Source organism: Panulirus ornatus, chromosome 13 (genome assembly GCF_036320965.1).
Source record: "Panulirus ornatus isolate Po-2019 chromosome 13, ASM3632096v1, whole genome shotgun sequence".
Taxonomy (NCBI): Eukaryota; Metazoa; Arthropoda; class Malacostraca; order Decapoda; family Palinuridae; genus Panulirus; species Panulirus ornatus.
Window position 1 is genome coordinate 55,052,012 of NC_092236.1, and position 18,363 is coordinate 55,070,374.

General features: G+C 43.5%; 1 protein-coding gene across 4 annotated transcripts in view; it reads left to right on the forward strand.

The window, feature by feature from the left end:
- The window catches only part of Gycbeta100B (guanylate cyclase soluble subunit beta-1-like), a 50,653-nt gene that overhangs the window by 16,892 nt on the left and 15,398 nt on the right, over nt 1-18,363 (forward strand). For all 4 annotated transcript variants that reach the window (XR_011713614.1, XR_011713615.1, XM_071668970.1 and 1 more), the window contains 3 exons: nt 1,752-1,852; nt 7,929-8,047; nt 10,096-10,251. Coding sequence is in view for 2 of the 4 variants with exons in the window: in XM_071668969.1 (XP_071525070.1) it covers nt 1,752-1,852; nt 7,929-8,047; nt 10,096-10,251 (376 nt within the window). In the remaining 2 variants the exon portion in view is untranslated. The remainder of the gene's footprint in view (nt 1-1,751; nt 1,853-7,928; nt 8,048-10,095; nt 10,252-18,363) is intronic.

The following is an 18,363-nucleotide window of genomic DNA, read 5'->3' on the forward strand; positions in this document are numbered from 1 at the left end:
CGACAGGTTATGATATCAACGGGGAAATAAGGTAATTAAGAAAACAAAACACACACACACACACACACACACACACACACACACACACACACACACACACACACACACACACACAATCGTGTGAACAAACGCCAAAAAAGCCATTGATTTTACAATATACGAATTAGAACGACGGAAAACAATCATTGCCTCAAAAAAAAAAAAAAAGACATTGAAGAAATCCTAATAATTAAAAAAAAAGAAAGAATAACGAGATACACCAATAATAGAAAATGGGACTGAGATGTGAAAACCTGTGTACGAAAAAAAAAAAATTACGAAAAAGAAAAAAAATATTTTTAATTGCTCTGTGCAAACGTAATTAAGACGCCATTACCATGTCTCTTTTTAGAAATAGAATCATTTCAAAGAATTTTCTGTATGTTTTTGCGTCTGTTTCCTTAATGAAGTCATAACTGGTAAGACAATACCTACCCCCCCACGAAAAAGAATATATATATATATATATATATATATATATATATATATATATATATATATATATATATATATATATATATATATATAATTTATATTTTCTTTCTCTCGTGAGAGAAAGATCAAACTCAGGCATTCTCGTCTCTTCTAATTCACTTAATTGAATTATAACTGGTAATTCCTTTGAAAAAAAAAAAAAGAGTTCCTTTATAAAGGTAATTCGGTTTTCGAAAGGTAATTTACAAAATCCAGTCCTTTTTTTTTTTTCCCCAAAGATTCACATCACATCAATCCCTTTTCCTCATAAACTCTCTAAACAAGCTCTTGTATTCCCTCATATTCTCATACAGCTACTCATAATCCATCCTCAGAATGTCTTATTATTAGACCCTCACAACATCGTGTTCCCTCATGGTTTCCTAATTACTCATAATCATAATTACTCATAATCCTATTATTCATAATCCGTCCTCATGTGTCATATTCGATCCTCACAACATCATATTCCCTCATAGTCACCTACAGCTAATCATAATCATCTTCAAATGTTATATTAGACGCTCACAATATCGTGTTCTCTCATAGTCTCCTACAGCTACTCATAATCCGTCCTCAGATGTCTTATGAGACCCTCACAACATGAAACGTCTCGCAAATCCTTCTCAAAACTCCTCTCATCTCCTAATAGAACCTCCATAATGATCTCATAAACCTTCAAAATCCTCCAAAATCCCTTCTTACAAGATCTCATAATGCTTCAAAATCCTCCAAAATCCCTTCTTAAAGATCTCATAATGCCTCATGACCTCTCGAGTGTCTAATAATCCCCTACTCATAATTCCAGGTAGGTACTCATAGAACTTACTCACGGTCTAGTGGTCTCTCAAACTCCTCATAGTCATTCCTCACAACTTTCCCAATCGTTCCTCAACCCTTCATAAACAATCTTCACAAACTCTTATAAGCCTCACAACTCCTCATAAACTCCTCTTCATAACCTTTACTAAGTGCTCATAACTCATCACCACCCACCCTCACAATATTTCGTTATCCCTCACGAGCCCTCACAAGCCCTTCTCACAAGCTCCAAGCTCTCATAAAATCTCATAACCCCTCATTAATCCTCCTCACAAGCAATCACAACCCCTCATAAACCATCCTTGCATGCTACCACAGTCCCTCACAACCCTTCTCAAACCCTCTTCACATGTTTACGTAACCCTCCCCCCCCACAAACCCCTCATAACTTACTCATAACCTCTCCTCCTCATCAGACGCGAGGCCGAGGTGCATATGGAAGGCTCGTTCCTCGTGAGGCTGACCTACGAAGACGAGATTACCTACAATATTGTAGCGGCAGCAGAGAGGGTCCTGGGTGAGTCCTGGTGTTGAATCCCTTATACAAGAGGGTCTTGGGTAAGTCCTGGTGTTGAATCCCTTATACAAGAGGGTCTTGGGTAAGTCCTGGTGTTGAATCCCTTATACAAGAGGGTCTTGGGTAAGTCCTGGTGTTGAATCCCTTATACAAGAGGGTCTTGGGTAAGTCCTGGTGTTGAATCCCTTATACAAGAGGGTCTTGGGTAAGTCCTGGTGTTGAATCCCTTATACAAGAGGGTCTTGGGTAAGTCCTGGTGTTGAATCCCTTATACAAGAGGGTCTTGGGTAAGTCCTGGTGTTGAATCCCTTATACAAGAGGGTCTTGGGTAAGTCCTGGTGTTGAATCCCTTATACAAGAGGGTCTTGGGTAAGTCCTGGTGTCGAATCCCTTAAGACGGTCTTGTTGAGTCCTTCTCTCTTTTGCACAAGTGTATTAGTCGTAATTAGATCTTACAATATTTACATAGCTCTCAAATTTGCCTCGTGTGTGTGTGTGTGTGTGTGTGTGTGTGTGTGTGTGTGTGTGTGTGTGTGTGTGTGTGTGTGTGTGTGTGTGTGTGGGAGTACACATTCCCTTTCATAAAGTTGGATGGGGAGGACGTGGCTCTCATAGGGCTCAAGATTTTAGCAAGAGGGAAGTGATATGAGCTTTATTACCATCCATGCTTACCACGCCAGGGTGAACCCCCCACCCCTCGCCAACCCACACCCCCCTAACACCACCCCCCCTACCTCCTTCCACCCCAGGAAAAACCCCCCCATCACCTCCTCACGCCAGGAACCTCCCCCCCCTTCCTCAACCCCATTTATATATAGATGATATATGAAAACAAATATGTCATAATAGTATTCGTTCTATAGACATTTCCATTGTCCAAACTAAATTGAGAATAAAAGAAAAGAAATTCATATCCCCTTATCTTTCGCCCCCCCCCCCAAAAAAAATATCTTAACACTCATTCCTCACTCTCAGATAAATTTTTTTGGTGAGGGACATCAGAAACACCGAGACACAGCAGTCTCGAACCATTTCGAAGCAACGTCATCTAAAATGAAAAAAAAAAAGAAAATGGGTTTTTTCTCATTTCCAACCTCTTTCTCAAAGTGATTCATTCGTTCCCATTTTCTTTCCTTACCCTACGGTAATTATCGAGTATGGAGGATGGTCACCATTTCAGTCCAAAGTAGATTAGATTCTTTGAGTTATTTGCTACGTCAAGGACGAGCACCACAGCCTCGCTTCCCATCCCCCCCCAAAAAAAAATATTACCTACCCACTATCTGACTCGGTCATTCTCTTGGTTTCGCCCAATCAAGCGAGACGTTTAAATAAAAAAAAAAATGGATGAGGGTTGACAACCTCCTCTTCAAGATGCATCTTGGAAGCAGCGCTTGGTTTTTATTGCTCTATATGTACGCCGGAAACCCCTTTCTTGAAAGGGGTTACAAAAATGTGACTTAAAGAGCTCCATTTCATCTTGGAAGCAGTGCTTGGTTTTTATTTATAAATACACCGGAACCCCCCCTTTTCTTGAAGGGGTCCCAAAAAAATGTGCCTTAAGGAGCTTCATTTTCTTCCCCCCCCAGAAGCTCCTGCGGCTCTAAGACATGCGCTACATCCAGTAGCAGGGAAGGGACAGACGCCTTTGAATTGAGAGGTTCTTCCTCGAAGACTGTGCTTTCTCCCTTCGTGATCCAACTATGACACAGCCCTCTTCTGAGATGACTCCCTGTATGACCAGAGGCAGTGCAGGTGAAGACCGCCCACCAACACCTGGGAGTCAAAATCACACATGTAATCAAGTCTACCCCTTTAATTACCCTCCGTGCCGAAACAAGCTGGTTCCAATGGCTCCCAGAAACGAGCAATGTAAACCATTCATTCGTTTGGACAGTCCAAACAGCTTCAGATAAACAGTTGTTTGTGATATTCCATGAATCAGTCAGCGTTTTCCAGCTATCACTCACGGTTTAACAAGGCAATTCGGAGGTTGTTTATTATGAATTGTGTTGACACGGCTTTTGGGCAATGTTGACACAAGATGAATTATGTTGATGGGTTAAACCATGTTTCGTTCGCGAGGACCCAGCGCTGGATTTCGAAAAGGGCCTTTGACGACGCAGATAACTGGGTCGAAAGCGTTGCCAACAGGTATTTAGTCATACCACAATTAAGGCCCCTGTCCTGAATGATTAATCAAACACACACACACACACACACACACACACACACACACACATTACGGTGGTCAAATAAACCCTTCTTTACATTTAGACATTCTATTTACGACACTTGTTCGAGAGTGAGCGTGTGTAAACGCGTGTAAATAACCTACAAACGTCATGACCACGTTTGTTTACAGAACGGTTGCTGGATCTCATTTTCACCTACTGGTCAGTAGAGCGATGTAATCGTAAATGTAAATGATACATGAACGTGTCTGTAAACCCCTTTGGGTGGGGGAATCTAACTTTAGCCTGTAAGGAGGTTTAAAGAGGTGTAACTAAAGAGGGAAAGATGTAAAAAAAAACCCGGTAGGGTGTTGGAGGAGTGTTGGGGGATTGTGGTGTTGGAGGGATGTTGGGGGGGCGGCGGGGGTGTTGGGGGTTTGTCCTTGACATCATCTAGCATAAACCTCTCCCTCAACTCACGCCAAGTAAGCATTGCTCTTCATCTTTAATTTCTGAGTGGTTCATTAATCATCCTCAGGCTCCTTTCCTAAACTTCTCTCTTATCTCCGTCTTTTACATGGGAGGGAGGGCCCTTATCTCTCTCTCTCTCTCTCTCTCTCTCTCTCTCTCTCTCTCTCTCTCTCTCTCTCTCTCTCTCTCTCTCTCGTGTGTGTGTGTGTGTGTGTGTGTGTGTGTGTGTGTGTGTGTGTATATATTTCATACATGGCTTGTGTATACCTACAACATCCTTTTAGACGTCTGATTCCTCATCCACCACTTCTTCCCTCTCCTCCCTCACTATCAGACGTTCATACGCTCTAACCCAATCCATTACAGCCCCCACCCCTCCCCCCCGATAAATAGACCCACCCACCCCCATACTGTCTCTCAGGCTCCCATAATTTCTTCGCTGACAAAAAGACGCCTTCCATTCCCCGCTCTTTGTAAACTAGCGTCGACGAACGATGGTGTGTTACAAAGACCCCGGTTCTGTACACAGGTAGAGTTGTTTTTACCGTGTTCCTACCTTGTGGTTTATCTTTAGCTCCCTCTTGCGGGCATCTGGAGGCACTAAGTCAGACCTATTGTTGATGGTGAGGCCAAACACCATCACGGGGTTTGCAATTCCTTTAGGTTATTTACACCAGAGGGGGAGAAAGACAAGTTCCAAGGACAGGACTTTTGTATACATCTGTAAAATCTAGTTTCCTTTTGGTATACGTCTGTATAGTTTAGATTTTTTTTGATACTTCTGTATAGTCTAGTGTTTGTATCTTATCTGTATTGTCTATTCATTCTGGTATACGTCTGTATAGTCTAGATTTTTTTTGTATAGATCTGTATAGTCTAGTGTTTGTATTTATCTGTATTGTCTATTCTTTTTGGTATACGTCTGTATAGTCTAGATTTATTTGTATAGATCTATATATCTAGTGTTTGTATAAATCTGTAAAGTCTAGTGTTTGTATACATCTGTACGGTCTAGTGTTTGTATAAATCTTTATAGTCTAGTGTTTGTATATATCTTTATAGTCTAGAGTTTGTATACATCTGTACGATCTAGTGTTTGTATACATCTGTACGATCTAGTGTTGTATACATCTATATAGTCTAGTGTTTGTATACATCTATATAGTCTAGTGTTTTTATAAATCTGTTTAATCTAGTGTTTGTATACATCTATATAGTCTAGTGTTTTTATAAACCTGTTTAATCTAGTGTTTGTATACATCTATATAGACTAGTGTTTGCATACTTCTGTATTGTCTAGTTTTGTCCGGCTTGCTTATGGGATGTAAGCCAGTTGCTCATAGGTAATTTGGACTGTTTTGTAGTAGTAGTAGTAGTGGTTGTGGTAGTAGTGCGAGTGATGGAGTGGTATTTGTAGTAGTAGTAATAGTAGAAGTAGGTGCGTTTGTAATAGTAATAGCAGTAGTAGCAGTGGTAGTAGCAGTGATAGTAGAAGTAGTAGTAGTAATGGTAGTATTAGTACTAATTCGTAGTAATAGTAGTAGTAGTAGTAATAGAGTGGCATTTGTAGTAGTAGTAGTATTAGTAGTAGTAAGTAGTAGTAGTAGTAGTATTAGTAGTAGTTATATTAGTGAAGACAGATAGGGTTCATTGTCAATGATGTTAGGGGGGGAAAAATATACTTACTGTCGACGCAAGTTATAGTCGACACCCAGACAGACAGAGACAGACAGACACACACACACACACACACACACACAGATTTGCCGTGTACCTTCAGCCACAGAGAGCTGATTCCTCGCAGATGGGCTGAATTTCAGCAGACGTCCATCTTGAACACAGACTAGGCTATAGACACTAAACACCGAAGACTGCGGAGCCCATCCACGGAGCGAGCGGCCATATCCTCTACATACACTCGTCTGTGTGTAGACACTTTTCTCTGTTGTACAGATGTGTGTGTGTGTGTGTGTGTGTGTGTGTGTGTGAGAGAGAGAGAGAGAGAGAGAGAGAGAGAGAGAGAGAGAGAGAGAGAGAGAGAGAGAGAGAGAGAGAGAGCGGAAGTCGTTTCGCAAGCACTCCCTGAAGGCAAGAGATTCCTGAAAGTGGCAAGTGTTTCTTGAGTGCTTTCAATGCACTCACGGCCCCGCACGTACGTGCGTGAGGAACGGAGGGTGGGGGGTGGTAGGGGCGGCCCCGCACGTACGTGCATGTGGAACGGGGGGGGGGGGAGGGTAGGGGTGTAGGTTTGTTTACGAGAGGTCAAAAATGATAAGGTAACGCTGTGATCTCATCTCTTATATCTATCATCGTGACATCTATTTCCAAAGCCATTGAGGTGGATCATGTATCTATAGCTTAGCCTCTCAAATAAAAAGAAAGAAATGTAAATTTTAAAGCGACTTAAATGTAAATTGTAAATCGACTTAAATGCAAATTGTAAATTTGCATTGTAAATCACTTTGCTTCTAGCGTATATTACTCATACACATTGTAAATCACTTTGCTTTAGCGTGATGTGTATGTTATCAGTCTATAATCATACTTCAAAACGTGACATTTTTTAAACCCCATCTTTCTCTTTTTTCAGAGACCAGCGTCAGTGCTGTTGTTTTTGAACTAGTGGAGAATTTTGTATTTTTTTCGTTCACTTTCCTATTGAATTTCCACGGCAGTGTACAACCCCATAATGCATAGTGTTTTCTTTTTATATTTATCTTTTTTTATTCTATTTTTGGCTGTTGAGCCAGAGGGCGAGGTGGGTAGGGAGGTGTCATCTGCTTTACTATCCTTTTCAGCCACTGATAACCAGGTCACCTCATCATGGACTAATCAGGTCTTCTGATGTCCGTCCTTCCCAAGTCCTCCTAATCTTCATCTTCCTCCTCCTCCTCTTCCTCTTCCTCTTCCTCTCCACCTCTGCCCCTCCCCTTCCTTCCTCCTCCACCTCCTCTAGCTCTTCCTCCCCTCCTCCTCCTTCAATCTCTACTCTCCTCCATCCTCCTAGCTAAGAGTGACCCCCGAGGCAGACAAGCAGCTGGGTAAACACGATTTGTTTGCACTACACGAAATGAGGGAGGAGACTTTGCCTCCCTCCCCTCCCCTCCCCTTATCTCCCCACTCCCTCTCCTAATGGGAGCGGCGGGGAGATTAACAAGCGACTCTCCATGAGGCAAATTACGTGAGTCTTGCAAACTCCCCGTGGGTAGACCTTGGACAAGTGTGTGTGTGTGTGTGTGTGTGTGTGTGTGTGTGTGTGTGTGTGTGTGTGTGTAAAGGATACACATACCTTTTTAGGTTCATCATTACTGACAGGACAACAAACCATTCTCTCTCTCTCTCTCTCTCTCTCTCTCTCTCTCTCTCTCTCTCTCTCTCTCTCTCTCTGTATGTCTCTATCTCAATCTCTCTTTTTCTCTCTCTCGTTCCAGGTGTTCCAGCCAACGCGATCCTGGAAATGTTTGGCAAAATGTTTTTCAAGTTTTGTCAAGAATCAGGATACGACGCCATCCTGCAGGTGCTCGGGGCGACTGTGAGTGACTTCCTGCAGGTGAGAGAGAGGGAGAGAGAGAGAGAGAGAGAGAGAGAGAGAGAGAGAGAGAGAGAGAGAGAGAGAGAGAGAGAGAGAGAGAGAGAGAGAGGTGGTATGTGTGTGTTGAAAGAAATTCATTTATGCCATGTCTTTTATATATATATATATATATATATATATATATATATATATATATATATATATATATATATATATATATCGTTTTGTTTTGGCACGTTGCTCAATACTTTTTGGTCAAAGTCTCACGACTTCAAAAAGGAAAATGTGAGTGTGTGTGTGTGAAGGTTGGAGAGGACCAGCTTGAGCGAGGCTTTTTACCAGCGCACACTTATACCAGCGTCTCCAAAAAAGGCGAATCTAATTGACCACATATCCTCAATGTCTAATTGCGTGTGTTTCATCCGCTGCAGCGGGCTATTTGTGGGATATTAACTGGGATATGAAATAAGTCCCGCTGGCAGAAGAATTTTTAATTTCTCCTCCAAGGTTAGTGGTCATAAATTTTATTTATTAAACCAGGGTATATATATATATATATATATATATATATATATATATATATATATATATATATATATATATATATATCTATATGAAACTTTTTCTTTTTTCCTTTAAGGACAATTTAGAATTTTTTTATTTTGCCGTCTTATGGCCAAAGCTTCTCTCTCTCTCTCTCTCTCTCTCTCTCTCTCTCTCTCTCTCTCTCTCTCTCTCTCTCTCTCTCTCTCTCTCTCTCTCTCTCTAAAAGAAAAAGCACTTTATTTACCACTGTCATTAAAACCCCCCCTTATTTAACACTTTAGAATGAGCTCATTTTTATCATTTCGAGAGTGAAACCCTATTTACCATTTTTAAACTAGAACCCCATTTACTATTTTCAGAGTGGTTTCCCTTATTTAACACTTCCTTATTGAACACCCCATTTACCAATTTCACAGTGACTCCCTATTTATCATTGTCATCATGACCCCTTATTTATCACTCTCAGAGAGAACCCCCTCATGTATAATGTATAATGTGTAATGTATAATGTATAATGTATAGTCTTATCTTGACAGATAGACACTTTGTCACAACATTCCGTTTCATTTCTGTTTCACAGAATCACCTTTACCTTCCACCTTTTCCCCCTGAATGGCCCCAGAGAACGACCATTGACACATCCATGACCTGGTCGAACCTGTTCTGCCAGTCTAAAGTTCCCTTACACACAATGGAACAGGAAAAGACCCCCCCTCTATCTCCTCTATCTGTTCCACTCCTACTCAGCCGTTCCCCTTAATGGTTCACTGGAACGGGACAATTCCTACCTGTTCCTTTCTCTTTAATGTTCCCTGAGTGCTCTTGTCTAACCCTTGATAGTACTATATGAACCTTTACCCCACGTCTCTTTCCCTTACCATCCTACCCTATCATTCTATCCCTTTTACTCCTCCGTTCAGCAAAACAACCAACCACTTTCCCCCCATCCCTTTCTCTTAAGAATGTGGCTCAGACACAAGGAAAGAAACTTCACCCCTTCCTCTCAGTACTGAGATGCTGTTTTAACCCCAAGCGTTCGTTCGAGTGTTTGACCTCCTCGCAGATGGTCTCTGAACCTCGTTAACTACTGGTAGTCAATTACACCATGAGATATTGCTACCATCTCCATCCGTTTGAACACATCTCTCTCTCTCTCTCTCTCTCTCTCTCTCTCTCTCTCTCTCTCTCTCTCTCTCTCTCTCTCTCTCTCTCTCTCTCTCTCTCTCTCTCTCTCTCTCTCTCTCTCTCTCTCTCTCACGCCTCATCCTACACCATCGGTATCCATTTCTCATTCAATCTCTACTATATTCCATCAGTCAATCAGACTCCAGATTATCACACACACACACACACACACACACACAGTCTATATCCCTTCTCCCATTCCCCCTCCTTCTCCGCCGACACCCATATCACACACACACACACACAGTCTAAATCCCTTCCCCTCCTCCTCCTCCTTCTCCTCCTCCTCCTCCTTCTTCGCCGACACCCATCTTTCTGTTCTTCTCGCCATGCAGAACCTAGACGCCCTTCACGATCACTTGGCCTTGATCTACCCTGGGATGAAGGCGCCCAGCTTCAGGTGTACGGAGAGGCCGGAGGACGGCGCCCTTATCCTTCACTACTACTCAGACAGGCCAGGGTTGGAGTACATCGTCATTGGCATCGTCAAGGTAGGCCTTCGTCAGGTGGTTCCTCTATGTGTGTGTGTGTGTGTGTGTGTGTGTATAATCATTGCATGCTTGTTTTTGCATGAGGATTTTATTCTTTTAGTGGGGCTGCGACTGCGACCCGTTGCTCCCTGGTGATACATACTGAAGTATACATATACATATATGTATATAGCCCCAGTTCACGTGTGTGTGTGTGTGTGTGTGTGTGAGTACATATGCGCACGGGTGAATCTATACAGATAAGATTGATAAGTAAGTCACTTTAAACGTGTAGAATTATCTCAACCAAGATACAACAACGTACATTTTCATTATTGACAATTAACAAATTTCGTAAAGGGCGTATGTCGTCTGGACCTGCACGGATCTCCCTCTCTCTCTCTCTCTCTCTCTCTCTCTCTCTCTCTCTCTCTCTCTCTCTCTCTCTCTCTCTCTCTCTCTCTCTCTCTCTCGTCTTAATGAACGACATTGACTCCCTGTTGTTAAGGAGGTTCGACAGCTATTGACACTAATTGCTTCGAAGGCAATTTGGTTGGCCGGGTGAAGCACTTGGTAGTATAAGGCAGGCATTCCACTTACAGACCATGACGAGAGGTAAGAACATTATCTGATTCACAGGACCGTCTTATCAGTTCGACCTACGGTTCGAAGCATGGCTCAGAAATTGGAACTTAACTTCGACATTCGCCCGCGTTTGTGAGGAAACAATTTAACAAGTATACTCATCGTATACTGAACATGTATACATTATACTACCCCGCATACAGAGAGATGACACACAAGATGAATATACATCATTACGAGAATGATGAAGTAGTTCTTATGGGCTTCTCATTTCTTAAGTAGCAGTTTATAGTCTACGTTAATGTCTAGGACTGTATTCTTATTCTTATGTGTCCATATGCCACCTCCTTAGGGGAAGAACTCCTTGTTCCTACCTTAATCAAGGAGGACCACAAGCCCTTCTGCCGGAGTACTGAGAGAAGGCGACGGTGTTACCACCCTTTCTCCTTCTCCTTCCTCCCTCCCTCCCGACCCAAGAACCCATCTTAAATAACAAGCAGAGGAGGTGTGACCCCTCCCCCACACACAGATTCATATCATCTCTACTGACAAATAGATGTTTCCTGTGGATGTATATGATTTGGACATACACACACATACATACACTGATTTACTATACAACTCCAGAGGGAGGGTGGGTGGGGTTTCCTTCCCTCCCTCCACCTCACCATTTCTATGTGGCTCCTGTGGTCTCAAGGCTATACGCCCCGGTCATACAAACACACACACACACATGAGTACGGTAGTACTTCATAAAACACATTTCCTTCCAATATGAGGCACGCTTTATACAGCTGTGTGTGTGTGTGTGTGTGTGTGTGTGTGTGTGTGTGGGTGTGTGGGTGGGTGGGTGTTAGGGAAGTGTGGGCGGGGTGACTGGGTGCAATATTAGACCCATGGGTGTATATAAGGGTTGGGGGATGGGATATAAATGTACATATTATCCCATGTCTGGTCGATAGCTACTAATGTAACATAATACAGTATTATCATATAATATAGCATAATATACCATGATATGATATAATATAGCATAATATACCATGATATGATATGAGGTAATATGATATAAAGATATGATATGATACAACGTATAGATAACATAGCACCAGTATTGCCCCAGACACTGGCCAGCGAACCAATGAGAAGGACCATAAACCTTCTTAAAAGTAACACCAACAAAGACGAAAACCAACACGGACCAAGAGAGAGAGAGACCACCCACCTCCTCTCTCTCTCTCTCTCTCTCTCTCTCTCTCTCTCTCTCTCTCTCTCTCTCTCTCTCTCTCTCTCTCTCTCTCTCTCTCTCCCCCCTGTCGCCAGGTGACACCAGCAAAGCAACAAACACCAGCGTATCAGAGACACACACACACACACACACACACACGGGGAGCTGGGTGCCGGATGACGTGCGTGGCTCTGTCGCTGGCCTGGATTGGCTGGCTGATTTGGTCATGTGATCTTATTATGTGTCGGTATACCACACACGCCACGCCGTCAGGAGGGTATGAGGCTACAAGGGCGTTCATGAGAATAAAGAGACGAGTGAGGGGTGAAGATAGGGAGAGATGCCACCTCACATGGATTATGAGGTTTGGGAGGAAGTAAAGAAGGTGGTTAGGGTGGCAGGTCTTGAAGCTGATGGACTTGGAGACAGTTGAGAGGATTTGGAGGGAAATGAGACGACAAGACAGAAGAAGAAGAAGAAGAAGAAGAAGAAGAAGAAGAAGGAGAAGAAGGAAGAGGAAGAAGAAGTAGAAGAAGAAGAAGACGTAGAAGAAGAAGAAGAAGAAGAAGAAGAAGAAGAAGAAGAAGAAGAAGAAGAAGAAGGAGAAGAAGAAGAAGAAGATGATGATGAAGAAAGAAGAAAACGTAGAAGAAGAAGAAGAAGAAGAAGAAGAAGAAGAAGAAGAAGAAGAAGAAGAAGAAGAAGAAGAAGAAGAAGAAGAAAAGGAAGAAGAAGAAGAAGAAGAAGAAGAAGAAGAAGAAAGAAGACGTAGAAGAAGAAGAAGAAGAAGAAGAAGAAGAAGAAGAAGAAGAAGAAGAAGAAGAAGAGGAAGAAGAAGAAGAAGAAGAAGAAGAAGAAGAAGAAGAAAGAAGAAGACGTAGAAGAAGAAGAAGAAGAAGAAGAAGAAGAAGAAGAAGAAGAAGAAGAAGAAGAAGGCATGATAAGGATAAGAGAAGAGATCCATGAGAAAAAAAGGGAACAATGCTTTGGAAGAACCGCCCACCATTAACCCTCCACTCTCCACTCCACCCTTCACTCCACCCTCCACTCCACCCTCCACTCACATGTGTTGGGGGGGAGAGAAGAACTGAAGAAGCTGTTGGTTGACTTTGCTTCTGGGGACGAGAGAAAATGTGGGAGATGGAATGGGGACGAATTCGGACACCATCAACCCTTTCCCCACGAACTATATCCACCCTCCTCCTCCTCCCACACCCACACACAATCCACCCACCCACCCATCCACACACACACACACCCACACACAATCCACCCACCCACCCACACACCCACACACAATCCACCCACCCACCCACACACCCACACACAATCCACCCACCCACACACCCACCCACACACCCACACACCCACACACAATCCACCCACACACCCACACACCCACCCAACAACCTAACCCTACCCACCCCTCTAGCCGACCATCTCCCCCACCCCACACACTCCCCTTCCACCTCCCCCCTCCGATCGCACATCTGTCGAGCTGACAAACCAAATAACGACCCAATTGCCTTGACTTAGTGGTAGAGGGGGAGGGGGAAGGGGGGTGAGATGGTCAAAGGGAGGAGACGAGGCGCTGATTGGCCAGGGAAGGAAGACGACACCCCTCTCTCCCTCCTCCCCTCCCTCCCTCACCCCTCTCCTTCCTGTCTCACTTATGTGGCTTGTAATTTCTACTTCCCACGTTCGATACCCGTGCGATTAGGGGAAAATGAGGTGATCCCTTGAGGTGATTCCTTGAGCCTAAATGATTCTTATCCCTCGGGAAAAAAAAAGAAAGAGAAAGATATATTTTGATTTGAGTCTTCATACGATAGTGTGACTCTCATGTACGATAATTGATTCATAAAGTACAACAATTTGACGTTTGAGTACGATGGCTTCACCAGCGAGGTTGTTCAGACAATGCCCAGAGTGTAGGATGACCTGACCTTTGGATACGGTCAGTTTGACCTTTTTTAATATTTAAAAGTACTATGATTCCGTCCATCAAAGGCGACAGCGTAGGGGTGGAGGGAGATCGTGTGTCCAGGAGTGAGGGTTAGTGTCTAGAGGAGAAAATTTGGATATATATACATATACATCGAAGTGGGCTATACACATCGAAGTGGAATATACACGTCAAAGTGGAATATACACATCGAAGTGGGCTATACACAATGAAATGGGCTGTGTACATCGAAGTGGGCAATACACATCGAAGTGGGCTATACACAATGAAATGGGCTAACTATACACATCGAAGTGGTCTATACACATCGAAGTGGGCTAACTATACACATCGAAGTGGTCTATGCACATCGAAGTGGGCTAGGCTGAGTTGGCTACCCGTTTTCCTTAACGCGTCCACACTATAGACCATTTTAGTCATCCCTTCCTCCCATCTTCATTGCCCACGTCCAGTTCTCTTCCTTCTTGACTCCTTCTTCTTTACTATCCTCTCTCTCCATCTAGATAGATCAGGGATGTACAGATACCATCAGATATCTATCAGTCGACCATCAGGTCTTACTTTCTCTCCCTATATTCCCCCCCCCCCCCCACACACACACACAATCTTCCTCATACTTTTACCTACCCTCCCTCACAAGCCCCATTTTCTTTCTTCTCCCCCCCCCCCCCACACACACATCCAACCCTTCATTTTCTTTCTCTCCCCCCCCCCCCCTCTAAAGGGGCTAATGAGTCGTCGGGTTAATTGCTAGACACAGGACTGGAATAATTAATGACTGGAGTGAGAGAGAGGGTGTGTGTGTCCCCTCTCCCCCGCATGCCTTACGGAATGGTTTTGAGAGAAGGAGAAGAAGAAAAAGGAAACTAGTAATCAAGTTTAGAAGGGATTCTTGGCCCCACACTTAGGGGAGAGAGAGAGAGAGAGAGAGAGAGAGAGAGAGAGAGAGAGAGAGAGAGAGAGAGAGAGAGAGAGAGAGAGAGAGAGAGAGGAGGAGCTCCCTCCACCACCCACCCACTACCCCTCTGGGATTTGCAATTATTGAAAGTTAAAAACAAAAAAAAGGGGAAGTTCATGGCCAGCGACATTGTGTGTGTGTGTGTGTGTGTGTGTGTGTGTGTGTGTGTGTGTGTGTGTGTGTGTGTGTGTGTGTGTGTCTCAGCTGTATAATCGCGTGTATGTGTGAGAGTGACTTGATATAACACAGCACCATAATCGTCTGTATAAACGGAAGTCATGTGATCTAACACAGCTAACTAATGGTCTGTCTAAGCTGGAGTTGTATGATTTAACATAGCTTGTTCATCGTCTATATACAACTAGAGTAATGTGGCCTAACATAGCTTCATAACAATTTCTATATAACAAGAGCAATATGACCTAACATAGCTCCTTAAGTGTCTATATAAAACTAGAGTAACATGACCTAACATAGCCTCTTATTAATCGCCTGTATAAACCAAGAGTAATATAATCTAACACGGCTTCAACATGATTTAACACGGCATCTTCAACACGGCAGGATGCTCTGTTGCCCATCATCTTCCCTTTGACGTGGGGTTCAGTCTATCCAGCATGGCTGACCCAGTCAGTCATGGCTTATCTGTTAACCTGTCTACCCCAAAGGCCCCCGAAGTATACAAAAGACATTAAATTCTCTGCCATTAAATTCTCTCCGAATGTGATACGGGGATTTTTTTCATATCTTCAACAGTATCAGAAATCTATCAAATTCTCAGAAAGAAAATGTATAGAATGTCTTTTTTTTTTCCTCTCTCTCCCTCGTTCTTAATTACCTCTGGCCTTCAATGCTTAGAATTCTTTCTTGAAGATTAATTCTAAGGAATTTGGAATGACTGATGCATTTTGGAAAGAGGAGGAATAGTATTATTGGATGAATGGAATTTTTGCTCTGGAATCCATGGCTATTTTGCCGTGAGGCGATTGAGTCGGGAGTTATGTTGCCGGGAGACATTTCGTAATTAATCGTGTTGTGAGAGGCTTGAGGGAAAGTGGGGTGGTGGCGGGTAGGGGATATATTTTGGATGGGTTCGAATCCCAGAAGTGGATGAGGCTTCGATGTGTATTTCTCTTGCAGGTTACGATCCATCATACACTAAGACACGATTGGATTGGATTGGCTTCCCCAAGTTACTGTAACTGTCCCATTCCATGGTTACTGTACTATCCCCTATCCCTAGTTACAGTGCCATCCATACTCTATCTCATAGTTACTACTGTACTATTCCCTATCCGTGATCAATGTAGATTCGTCTACCCATTAGCTAATTTGCCTCTCCCTTCTCCTAGGTGTTGAACCATCTCTTAAACTAGTTACTGTACCATTCCCTTAACCTAGTCACTGTACCATTCCCTTAACCTAGTCACTGTACCATCCCCTTACAAGTCAACAAACCCCCCTTCCCTTCCCTCCCTCAGCACTCCCACCCTTACAAGTCAGTCTCTCCCTCTCTCTCCCTGACAAGTTAACAACCCCCTCCCTCCCACCCTTACAAGTCAACAAGTTAACAACCCCCTCCCTCCCACCCTTACAAGTCAACCCCCCCCTTCCCCCCTCTTCCCCCCCTGAGCATGTAATCATCAAACCCTGTGTTCTCGCTGTTTTGATCCAGCTGAGGGATGTGTGGTCATATATGAATTGGTTTTCGCGTTGTTTTTCCACTGGCGTCTGCTGGCGTGGAGGGGGTAGGGGGGGAGGGGGGCCCCTGTATATTCTTAAGGACTCTCAACCATCCTATAAGGAAGGATGGGGGGTGGGGGGAAGAAGACCACCTCCCTTGTCCTATAGCTAGAGGAAGATCCTGCCCAGAGAGAGGAGGGAGGGAGAGGAGAGAGGGAGAGGGGAGAGGGGGAGAGAGGAAGTGTAAATATTTTTGTGTGTTTCGTCTCCCTCCACGTGTAAGATCCTGTCTTCACTTTACGCATAACTTTTCTTTCCTAAGCGTCTGTGTTTTATTTTCTCATACGCATAACTTCTTTTTTTTCACGCGTATATTTTCACATTGGCAAGTAAGATATTGTCTTCCCTCTAGGCGTAACTCCTGTTTTCTTTTTTCTTTAAGGCGTATGTTTTCATTTTTTCGATACGCGTAACTCTTCTGTTTTACGCGTATCATTTCATTCGCATACGCATGGTGACATGTAGGCGACCAGAGAGCGTTACTGACGCACGTCATACCCCATCGAAGGCCGGACGACGTACGTGTGTGTGTGTGTGTGTGTGTGTGTGTGTGTGTGTGTGTGTGTGTGTGTGTGTGTGTGTATAAAGATAGCCACAACGACAGCTTTCCCTCACTATCTTTTATTTGTCTTTTATTTTCTGGCGTTTCCGACCCATCTCAACTTTCCACTTTCCCCTATGTCCCTCGTATCAAGTATCTCCTTCCTCTTCCTCTTCCTCCTCTTCCTTCTCCTCCTCCTCTTCCTCCTCCTCCTCCTCTTCCTCTTCCTCCTCCTCTTCCTCCTCCTCCTCCTCTTCCTCTTCCTCTTCTTCTCTCTCTTCCTCCTCCTCTTCTTCTTTCTCCTCCTCTTCTGTTTTTTTACCATTGTTTTGCCCACGTTATTCATACAGCGCCTTTTCCCACGGTTATCTCACAGTCTCTCTCTCTCTCTCTCTCTCTCTCTCTCTCTCTCTCTCTCTCTCTCTCTCTCTCTCTCTCTCTCTCTCTCTCTCTCTCTCTCTCTCTCAAACCACGCCGCCCCCCGCCCACCTTCTTCTTCACCACACACTAGTATGTATTCCATTTTCTCACCACTCTTCCTCATGCCTCTCTTAGACTTTAACCATAAGAGTGGGGGAAAAAAAAAGAAAAAATAGAAAACGGAATGGCCGTTGTTTGCTTTCCCAGGAGAGACATTTGGTGAAGTTTATCTTTCCCAACTCTGGTGGGGCAGTGGTCAAGTTTTACAGCTCTCTGAAACTTTTATTTTTTTCTATTTTATTTAGTAAGCTGCCATCTCTAGGGAAGGAAAACCTCGAGAATAAACAGATCAATCTCGTTTCGTTTCAAGTTTCAAAGTCTTGGAGATTTCTATTCTAATGTCAATCCCTCTCACACCTTAAGTTTCGTTTCTTGAAAGTTTGAGAAGAATTGAGAAATCGCTTGTGTCGTCATTATCTTTTTTTTTTTTTATCCCTCTGGAGGGGTGAAAGAGAGAGAGAGAGAGAGAGAGAGAGAGAGAGAGAGAGAGAGAGAGAGAGAGAGAGAGAGAGAGAGAGAGAGAGAGAGAGTATTTACCACTCGTCTGAAATGACCTGGTCTCCATTTGGATGTGTATACAAGGTTGTTGGGAGGGAGGGAGGGGGGGGGGTGTCGTTTGCATGGTCGGTCCT